Below are 11744 nucleotides of genomic sequence, written 5' to 3' on the forward strand. Positions count from 1 at the left end.
TGTTTCTGGAAAGCCCTGCTCCAACTGTAACAGGAAGAACCTGCTTCCTCTTCAGACCTATATCTTAGCCTTGCCAAGCCAGCCCTCAGTTTCATAAACCCTGATCCCAGTCGGGGGTAGGATGAAGAGGGAGTCATTTATTTCCCCACATTCTGTGAACTGTGAATCCTGCCTGTAGTTTGCCCATCTGCCCCTTGCCCTTCTGAGGTTTACAGACAAACAGTGTTGTGGAGTTCCACCCTCCTGACTCTCATTAACCACCACTTTATGAGTAACTTAACACCTCACCGGAAGGCATTGTTTCACGTAAAGTGTTGCGCCTCTTCCCGCGAACATGTGCTGTGTAACTCTTGCACCTGTAAGCACACCCAACAGAGATGGTTCAGTGGGCACACCCTGAGTACACTACACATCATCACTGGAGGACGGCAAAGACTAAGTGTATACTGTAGCTCTTATTAAGTTAGTTTGTAAAGTAAACACAGTGAATTAAAGGTAAAGCATTTTCTAGGCCTCAAATGAAAGGTGCTGTGTGTTAGGGGAATTGGTGTTTTTCAGAACAGACTTGGTAGAAATGGAACACAATATTTAGTGTATCATTTCTTCAAATTAAAAAAGTTTTTTTTTTTTTTACTTTTATTTTAGTGGTTTTATGGTTTTATACATATGGACAAAAACAACAGAATAAGTAAACACAATACATACACAACACCCAACCCCCTCCCCCCTCCTCCTCCTCCCCTCCCCTCCCCCTCCCTCACATAAACAGACAAGGAATAAAGAAAAAAAAAGTGAAATAAATGACTAAGACAAAATGATTAAGAAAATAAGCTATAAGTACACAAGAAACAAAACAAAGCTAAAACCAAAACAAACCTGGGGCAAACCTCACACCTTCTGGTTCCCTAAGAGCCGCAGCACTGGGCTTAAAATGAAAGTTATTATTTATTTTATTGTTTCAGAATGAACATGTTGCCCCGCCATGTTTCTACAGAAACACAGAAATGACAAACCTAACGACCTCACGCTTTTTTAGATATAGTGGGCGTCCTGGATAAATGCACCTGTTGGAAGATGAAAAAGTACTATAGAATAACAAATAAAAAAATGTAATAGAACTTAAACTCATCATTATAGAAGTTATGGAAAGGCTTGAGGCATTGGTGAATGTTGCCATCTTTAGTAACTAGCTTATTTTCCTTGAAGGCCACTGTAGCTCTTGTAAATTGTCCGAAAGGGAGAACTGCACACTGCCCCTTTAATTTTGGAAGAACTTATTCATTTATTTCCAAAACAGATGCCATGTTTTTTAATTTAATTATAAATTCGATAACGGGAAGCAAATAACTATAGGAATTTTAACAGGTAGTTCATTCAGAATTGGCTAGTGTTGATAAGTGGAGGAGAGCGCTGTTACTGATCTGTTGCTCAGAATTTTCAAGTGTGTGGGGCTGGCTTTGCAAGGCGAGAAGTGACCAACTGGATTTATTTTTATTTTTATTATTATTATTTTCTTATAATATGGCTTGCATTGTATGCCTTTTGGAAAAATGATGTGGTTCTCTCAAATGACAAAATTAAATTAAAAATTGTGGATACTTTGTTTCAAAGATTTATTGTTCATCTTTAAACAAATGTGCCTTGAATGTATTCTCATTTGCCGTAACTACTCATTTGTAAATCTATATACGTAGATAAGACATTTGATCAAAGGCGCAGGGCCAAATTTGCAGAAGGTCTTTCCCTGCTTAGCGCTTGGTGTGGCTAAGGGTTGTGTGACGTGTGGTTGTGTGCTTTAATTATCTGTTTTATTGAAAAGGTGTTACTAAAGTTTGAATCTTAGGTGTTTAGTGCATGACCAGTTTGACAATAAATCTAATCTGATAAATGATTTGATTTGATTGAACTATTGAATGACTGATTCAGTTCTTGTCCCAAAAGCCTCAGAGGGAAAGTACTTTATTTACTTTGTGCTACAGATGGCTGCAATTTGATGAACTGTAAAATTCAAATGTCAATTGAAATTGTCTAAAAACATCTGTTCCTTATTGCGTTTGGTTTATTGAATTACCATTGTGTACAATTTGTGCTGTATCTATTAGATTGACAAATGTAGCTTATTTATTTACCGTTCAAATTTTGAGGTTGTCCAAGATGTATTTAAAATAACTTTCCCAGGAAGGCTTTGGGGAGATCAACGCCATCTTTCCTAAGTTGATGCCCAACCAATGAACCCCGAAATTGTCTATTTTTTTAGGACCCTGTGGTTTCTAAAATCTGGGACTGATGACACACAGACAGACAGACAGCCAGCAGAAAAGAACAGGGTCTGTGTCTTTCATTTCTCACCATCTATCACACTTTCATGCACTAAACCACCCCTGTGTGTGTGTGTGTGTGTGTGTGTGTGTGTGTGTGTGTGTGTGTGTGTGTGTGTGTGTGTGTGTGCGTGTGCGTGTGTGTGCTTGTTTGTGCTTTTGTGTCAATCTTTTTTTATTTATCTATGTGCATCCTTGTATTTGTCTATTATTTTTTATGTACGCGTCTGTGACCACAGGCAGGTCGGTGCATTTTTCTTTTCATGGGGTGTATGCGTGTGAGTGTTCTTTTGTGGGTGCGTGTGTGTGTTCATGCATAAGCATGCACTTGTAATGAATTTTATGACTTTAATTCTCTTTAACTGCTGGTTAAAATGTTTGTGTGGCGTGAGAAACAGAATCAGCAAGATGTGAACGTTTCAAAGCTAGTTTGCAGAATGACACACACACACACACACACACACACACACACACACACACACACACACACACACACACACGCACACACACACACACAAACGCACACACACACACACACACACACAAACACACACACACATCATGACCTACCACAGCTTTGCAGCTCATGGTCGTGTAGGAATTCAAGTGAAAGGATAGACAGGAACTCAGCACATCAAGAGTGGCGAAGGGGGGATGAGAACACAGATAGGGAGAACAGAGAGACAGAGAGGGAATAAAGAAAGAGAGGCATTTATTGAAGGTCGCCTTTCATCCGACTGATCTCATGTTTCTTCCCCGAGGCTCTGCGAGAAAAAGAGAAGCTCGTGTCTCCTGCTGAATCAATAGAAGTACCATCACTGTGCCCTGCTGAGCAAAACTAAAAACATTCCCTCTGCGAAAATGCATTTGATTTGCCATTTCACATGATTAGATTCACATTTGGCGTCAGAGAAATGGAAGCCATGTCTCACTTTAGGTTCAGTTCTGGTCCCATGCCAGGATCCTACCTCGCCTTTTTTCACTGACTTCATCGCTTTGAACGCTGAGCAAAATGATTTAACGTTCTTTAATTCAGTATTCTGTTTAGGAGTATACTTGTTTTTTTTTGTTGGCATTTGTAATTCATTTCTGAAGACATTACAATATAACAAAACAATTCAGAGAAGTTTGGGTTTCACAAATACCTTCTAAAATATGTCAGAAGAGATCTCAATAATTAAACAACAAATCACACAATTGCTAACAATTGAACCTCGTCCCCTTTAGGTTTTATATTTGGCATGTATTCATAGTAAATAGTAAATGGGTAAATAATATGTTGGATGTGGGAGAATTTAGATGGATTAAATATTCCTGTTTTCTTTCCATGTCCTTTATAATTATCACTAAAATACTCCTGTTGATTTACAGATGATTTGACAAGCATCCTTGTTGTAACTCAATGTCCATATGAAGCACATTTTAGACTGGAGCTTGCCAGGAACAGCAGTCGGTTTCTTTGGGCGTGACTGGCGAGCTTTTCTGAATAGCTGCACAGATTCAGCCTCTACATTTCTGTGGTCTGAACTCCACCTCTCCTTCTATTCTGTCTCTCTTTCCCTCCAACTCTCTCTCTCTCTATCTAGTTATCTCTCTGCCCTGTCTGTAAATCAAATTCACAGTTAACTTCTTCTCCCATTTGTCGGATAAACAAATAAACAAAAGTTCCTACATTTGTTTCATAGTAAAAAGTTCAATTAAAGGTGGAGACAGGGATTCTGGAGAACGCTTGTTGTCGAAAATCACTTTATTTTTCGGGAAAATCAGTGAATATATCCTCACAATCCGCTGCCTGTCTGTACTGTGTGTGTGTGTGTGTGTGTGTGTGTGTGTGTGTGTGTGTGTGTGTGTGTGTGTGTGTGTGTGTGTGTGTGTGTGTGTGTGTGTGTGTGTGTGTGTGTGTTTGCTGGAATAAAATCTGGTGTTAAAACACAGCCTCTGAGAATGGATATGTAAACAAAGGGACCCCACCATATGTAAACAAAGGGACCCCACCATAGCTAGCAAGTAGCAACGTGCCAGTTTACAAAGCTGTGGCTGTGTATTTATACCAGATTTTATTTCCACACTCAGTACGGACAGGTAGCAGATTGTGAGGAGATATTCATTGATTTTGACAAAGGGGATTTTAACAACAAGCATTTTCCAGAATGGCGGATACCACATTTAGTCTACATGAATGAAGAATGGTGTGGAATGTAAAGGAGTTAGGTAATCTGACGGTCAACTCCGTCAGATTTCCTGTCTGACGGTGTTGACATATTTAATGTTTCTTAAACATAACAAATTAAATTTATCTAGTAGCCATTTGGTTTTTCTGTTGATGTTAGGCGCTAGTATGAAATACTTCAGGAAAATAAAATGATCAAAACATTTCAAATAACTTCTTCAGAAATTGTAAGTCGGTGTTGACATATCATGGTTGTGACGCAGGACTTTCAAGATTTGGAATGTAAAATATTCTAAAACTACAACACTTATCAGAGCCTGTCTGACTCTAATGTACTCTGCAGAGGTAGAATTTGACAAGTCCTTCATAGTGACAGCTGCCCCTTATTTTGCCTGATTTTATTACTTTTTACATAATGAAATGTCTGACAGTGTTGACTTATAGTAAAGTTGTCCCACCACTTAGAATCCTTATAATACATGAATGTGTTGTAGAAAAAACTGTTTTTACTGATATGAGAGATTATTTAGTGTTGCTTTTGATGAAAAAAGCTCTTTTTAATCATTAAAGTTCATTTTTAATAGGTTTTATTGCATATGAAAGATTCAAATCTTCTCTGAGGACACACTGTTTTGGACGTTGTGAGAAGATAACAAGTGTCATATATTTGACATAATAATGATAAAATTACATTTAAGGGGATAATTGTGCTCCAGACATTCTATTCTTAATCCCTAATAACATCTACAATTTTAAATATTTTTAGTTTTAAACACAACAGCAGTTACATATGGAAGACGGCCTTTTGTCCCGGTTCTGAAGAATCACTGAGTGACATACTACTGACTCAATTACATAAAGAATAGGTCGTCAGTAGCTATAGGGTAAAGCAATACATTTGCATTCATTTCGGTGATGACTTTGTATGTGTATGTTTTTACTGGGTGCTCACTGAATATCAAGAAGCTGTCTCCCATTCACATCCTGAAAAGCGTTGTCATTTCAGCAGATGTGTTTCACCCGAAAAGCGCTGATATTCCGGTCACTCAAGGTCAGAAGGTAGCTGTCAAGATGATGGATGGCGAAGCAATAGATCAAGTAGAAATGTGGCTTTTAAGTCACACACACACACACACACACACACACACACACACACACACACACACACACACACACACACACACAGTTCTCCAAGTGCACAGGAGAAAGACATTTGGCAGTGAATGATGAGCTGGCACTGAAAGCATTAATATATCATTAGCATTGATTGCCATCAGACCCCCTGCTTTGCCTTACATACACAAACACACAAGAAAGAAAGAAACACACGCGCGCGCACACACACACACACACACACACACACACACACACACACACACACACACACACACACACACACACACACACACATGTAACAGGGCAGGCGCATATGTGTGCACAAACTCACAAATACAGCAAATCTGCTCTAAGTTCGTCACCACACACACACACACACACACACACACACACACACACACACACACACACACTTCTCCACTATTGAGTTGTGGTTAAGCAGCCTTCAGTGGCCAAGCAGGCTTCCATCTGTGTGGATCAATAGAAAAAGCTCTTCTGCCCTTACGATTATCAAAGACCACTCCCTTCTACCAATATGAATACTACACCACCAATGCAACAGTGCTGGGATAAGAGAGTGGATGTTATTTTTTAAAGAATTTGTTGCAGATGGTATTTCACTCTATTATGGCCATCGTCTGGATGTATTTGTAAATCACCTCAAAATAGTCTGTTAGTATTATTTAAACTGTAAACCGATAATGAAGTGTATGCTTCAAGGAATATGTTTATTAAGTAGGAAATCTTTAGTTTCTTTCAGATTTTGATTGCACTTGATCAGAGGGGGAAACAAAGTGAAGGAATAGGCCTACCACACAGCAGACATTTTGTCTTGTCTAACACTAGCGTTACTGATGACATCATTACCTTTTTGTTGCAAGTCATTGCAGTTATTGCTGGAGGGATGTGTTACAGTAATGTTATTAATTCCACCTGTGTGATCTCCCCCCCCCCCCCCCAAATCAAGTCAAGATGTCAGCTGTCTTTGAAAAAAAAAAAGAAAAGTTCTCTGATGCAAGCAAGGTTATGGAGAGACAGATTAGCAAAAATGTATTCAGAAGGCAAAACCGCCTGTAAGCTACGACATGGACAGGTTTGACAGGAAGCAAAAGAAAAACTGGAGATACAAAGCTGTCAGTCAGAACCAACGTATACAGTATAAGACTTTTAAATAAAACCAAAACACAGCCACACCTCCTGAAACTCTGAACGTTAATCTGCAAGATCGAAGGGTACGTTCAATGACATCATTTTTGTTATACATTTATTTTGCACCAATAACTACACATGGCAACTGTAGGTGAGGTTTATTCACACCTGCATTTACTGTTTGCTTGTTGTTCAGTGCAAAGACAGGTAGTGGATTGTGAGGAAATATTCACTGATTTTGATTAAAAAAAAGCGATTTTGTCAACAAGCGTTCTGCAGAATCGCTGACTCCATCTTTAACTTCAAATGAGTTGTTGGTTGGCTGTGAACACGCTGCAGAAGCATCCTAAATGAACTGAAGAGTGGGCCGACACAGACACAAGTGCCGATGGCGCTGTAGTGAATAATTAAGCTGAGTTCTTTGTGTCTCCACTTTGATCCAGAGTCAGCTCCCTCTAATTGAGCCACACATACTGTATATATTTGATAGCAGCAGCTTTTGATAAAGCAGCAGAAAGCTTCCCAGACAGATACTGGAGTCTGTCTGGCTGTGAGGAGTCAAAACGGTAGTATGATGTATGCTGTATATGTGTGCTTGTGTGTGTGTGTGTGTGCAGTCACATGTGTGTATGTTGCTATTATGGTGAGTCATTGAGATGACACAAACTACATTCCAGTTGAATTAGGCAACCCCTTTGCTATCTCCGTCTGCATTTCTGTCTGTGCTGCTTCACCTCTCCTCGCACTTTGAGCCCCCCCTCCAACCTCCCCATGCCACCCCACCCCCCCATGCCACCCCCCCATGCCACCCCACCAAATTCCCTCGGCTATCACTTCAGTGTAAACATATCACCACAAGAATTTCTTACAGCAGGAGCAGTCAATGCCACGGGGCTTAGAAACACACACACACACACACACACACACACTCACACCACGGCCAGTCATGACATATATTTAAAAGTCTTGTCATGCTGATGGCGTCTAATGATGACCTAATGACTTATGCCACTTTTGTGTGTATGTGTATGTGTGTGTGTGTGTGTGTGTGTGTGTGTGTGTGTGTGTGTGTGTGTGTGTGTGTGTGTGTGTGTGTGTGTGTGCCTGCCTGCCTGCCTTTCTGTCTGCCTGTCTGTCTGGGAGCTACCTTTACTAAAATATCAACATCAGTAAAGTGTATAAACAGCAGTACAGAGCCATCTTGAGATAGAGCCCTCTGGCTCCCTCTAGTGACAGAGTATGGAACCGCAGCTTTCATTTCATTCATTTAATTTCTTAATTTCGAACAGAATAAAAATCAAAGCAAGTTTGAAACAGCATACAACAAAACCAAAATAAATAAATAAATAAGAATACTTATAAAGTGCCATTAACAATAGTCATAAATTAATTAATCTGATGTTTCTGAAAAAATAGTCGGAGGAAGCCAAAGCTTATCAATTCCCAAACCTTATTTAACTGCTATTACTTATTATTTAAGTTTAGCTGTTTAAAAACCCATTTCCACATGTAGACCAATTATTTCCATGTATGATAAAAAATGAACAATAAACCCTCATATACTATACTTGTTTTTAAACCTTTTTTCCCAAGCAGGGCCGTTGAGATCAAGCTCTCTTTTTTCAATGACACCCTGAATACAACACACATGATCTCTTAGTTATACCTACAACCCATCACCCTATAATCACCCTTCCCATTACAATCAGTTTAACGACCACCCACTCAAAATCACCTATCCTTATCGCAATATTCTTAAAAACGTATTGTGGTATATCGTTTTAAACAGAATTATTTTGTGCTATGTTTTAACTCCTGCTCCACACCATTTCACAAATCCAATGTTGGTCTCTGTTGGGTCCGTCGAATGCCATGTTTAATTTTTTACTGTAAGCACTAATTTGCAGTAAAAAAGTGTTACCAGTATGTTCAAGTATTGGACTTAATTTATTTTCTCTCTCTCTTTGATCCCATTCTTTCTATGCTCTCCTCTCCTCTTTTCATCCCTCCATCCCTCTCTCTCCCCAGTCCAGACGACAGCAGGATCCCAGCCCTGGCTCAAACATGGCCAACGCTGACGTGGAACACAAGATGCGCTGAGGAAGAGGACAGGGGTGGAAGGTCCGGCTGTCCATTCACTTTCAATGCAATCAACTGAAAATGTCCCTAACTGCTTACTGTACACCAATTTTTCCACCAGTATTTCCCAACAGGTTTGTTATGAGCGTTTTTCACACGCTTTTTTTTATTTTATTTTTAAATGTAGAAGAAAATACACTTCCTAGATTGATTGCATTGAAAGTGAAGCAAACCCTACAAAAGAAGGATAAAAATAAAAGAGGAAGGACACAACAGACCTGGGCAAAAACAAATGAATTAACATTTAGATACAGTGGAAGCAGTTGGATCAAGGGTTATATTTGCAAATGTGACATATCCAGAGCTGAAGATGTTCCTTGCGTCAAATGAGTGTTTTAGATATACGTATAAAGAAGAGAACAAGTAATCAAAAAATAAATAAATTGTCCAGGTTTTAAAAGAATTGATGGTGGTCAATTTAAGTACCAAAGTATGTTTTCTATGAATCCAAGATGTTGAAAAAAGAGGGGATGGGGTTGTGAGGAGGGGAAGGAGTGGGAAGACAAAGATGGAGAGATTTGTTTGGCTCAGGGGTCAAAGTCTGCAACACTTCACATTTGTTGTTTACCCCCGCTATGCCTTGCTCACTTCCTGAAAACTGCTGTTTTCTTAGACCAAAGTTCACATTGCTGGAAAGGGAGGGAGGGAGAGGGAGGGAATAAAAAAGGGGGAATCGCATTAAAAAAAAAGAAAATAAATAGAGCATCAAGAGAGACTCATGTGGGGTTAGAAGTGATATTCATTTAGATGGACATGACTATAGAATCACCAACTGCGAGCCAGGACAACCTCTGTTCTGCTTTGCTCTGGGCGTGGGGTGGGGGGGGGGGGGGGTTGGGAGGTCTCTGTTCTGCTTTGCTCTGGGCGTGGGGTGGGGGTGGGGGGGTGGGAGGTCAATTTTAACGTATTATTTTCTTCTGATGGGGTTTTGCACTATGTGATACGATCCGTCTTGTTCCCCACATGGTTTTTTCTATTATGTGCATGTCACCAAACACAGGCCTATACCTTATCGGTCCCTATATGCAGCCTGTTTATTGTGAGAGCCCTCTCTTTACAGCGCTTTGATGAGGAATAACTGGTGGATATTGTGAAGCCAACACTCACAACACATTGCATCACTGTCCATTGCTAAAGCATGTATCTCCGAACTTGGAGGATTGTGAACTTTTCAGATATATTGAAGGATAAAGTATTCCTTTATTTATATTCAAAAAATATATGTATCATGGGGATACGTTCAGTAGACAGTAATGATGGGTATCATTCTGCTATTCAAATGGATTTCAGCTCACAACCTCTGTACAAAACACTGTACACAGGGGCTTGTGTCCTATATTATGTCTGTCACACTTCAGAAGCATTGGAGTTGCATTCAACATTTTGACTGTAAATCAGTTCAGATCATAGACTTGAATGTCTACGGTATACCAATCCAGTTGAGTTAGAACACACATTACACATTGAGCCATCAATCACCCAGATATTCCACATCATTAAAGGGCTGTAAGAGCCTTCAAAACAATGATCTGTCCTGTTACAGCACTAATGTGATGAAATGGTATGTTTTGTTTGTGTGAAAGTCATGATGTTTACTTTTTATATTACTTCTCACCTCTGTATATGTATCCTTTTTCTGTTTATCTTTCAGCTATAGTTATGAACTAGTAGTAGCAGCAGCGGTAGGCTATTTTATGTAAAGATGAGTTGAATATTACAACATTTCTCCAGATGTTGGGGAGTTTTGAGGATTTTATTTTTTTCATGTTTATTTTTAGTCTTTGAGGAAATCTACTTTCTGTGTTAAATACTTGGAAAGGTGGATTAACTTAAGTCCTGTTCTGAGGCGATATCAATTTATTTTATATATATATATATATATATATATATATATATATATATATATATATATATATATATATATATATATATATATATATATGTGTGTTGTGCAACTAGAAGCTCATTTCATTTTCCAGTGTGTTCTGCATTTAATGCACTCAACTGTTTTTATTAACATTATTATAACCAATCTTTTTTTAGTTTATTCTTGCTTTTATTTTTTCTCTGTCTGACTACGTATTCAGATGAGCTTTACATGAGCTAAGAAAACTGGTGTCTTTATTTTATTAGATGTTATTTGTATTTCTATCCATTGATAATCATGTGATTGAATGTTGTTGCTCAAAATCAAAGTCAAGATTAAAATAAAAAAGTGAATTGAAAACTCAAACAGGATGATGACTATGATGATGAAGAAAACGCTTTGAACTGCAATGGTAACACATTAGTCACATTGTCCACAGCCTCACTAACTAACAAAAGCTCACAAGGCCAAATTGTCATGCTCGGGGTACAACAAGAAACTATCCAGGATTTTCATTTGAAACCTACTGTACATGGGAGGCATTCAATGAGAAAACCTAACCGCTGAAGATTAACTTTCCAATTGGCAGCCTTAGTTTTGTTTGTTTTTCCCACAGGGATTTGAGAGACTTCAACGGGAAGCATAATGTTTTTCCCCCTGTTGTTCTCAGAGCATACTGAGCCTGCAAAGTCAGCTGGACGTGTGACGTGCATTGCTTAACTAGTTCAAGTATGTGGAAAAAATGCTTTCTGTCTGAGGGCACCTACGTTAGTGTTGAGTGGTGCATTTTTGTGGCTTGGCCAAGTCTGATATTGGTGTGTTGTAAAGACAAGCAGACGAGAGGTAGTTAAGTGAGCAATTAAAGATGTGGAATGAGAAGGCGGGGTGGTTAAAGAGACAGAGGAAGGCATTAGAACATGCAGGAGCACTAATATGGATGCAGCCTAAAGTGATGCTCCTGGTCATGTTGGTGAAAGTGGTCATG

General features: G+C 39.0%; 1 protein-coding gene across 3 annotated transcripts in view; it reads left to right on the forward strand.

Moving 5' to 3' along the window:
• cbfb (core-binding factor subunit beta) overlaps positions 1–9617 on the forward strand; it is a 34315-nt gene extending 24698 nt beyond the window's left edge. Inside the window, exons 6-7 of one of the 3 annotated variants that reach the window (XM_080028590.1) lie at positions 2258–2327; positions 8787–8920. In XM_080028590.1, the coding sequence (XP_079884716.1) occupies positions 2258–2287 (30 nt within the window). In that variant the 3' untranslated portion in view covers positions 2288–2327; positions 8787–8920. Of the gene's footprint in view, positions 1–2257; positions 2328–8781 lie in introns of all 3 variants that reach the window. The other 2 variants (XM_080028589.1, XM_080028588.1) reach the window with 2 other exon arrangements.
• The last annotated feature ends 2127 nt before the right edge of the window (positions 9618–11744 follow it).

Source organism: Ammodytes marinus (assembly GCF_949987685.1).
Source record: "Ammodytes marinus genome assembly, chromosome: 5".
Taxonomy (NCBI): Eukaryota; Metazoa; Chordata; class Actinopteri; order Uranoscopiformes; family Ammodytidae; genus Ammodytes; species Ammodytes marinus.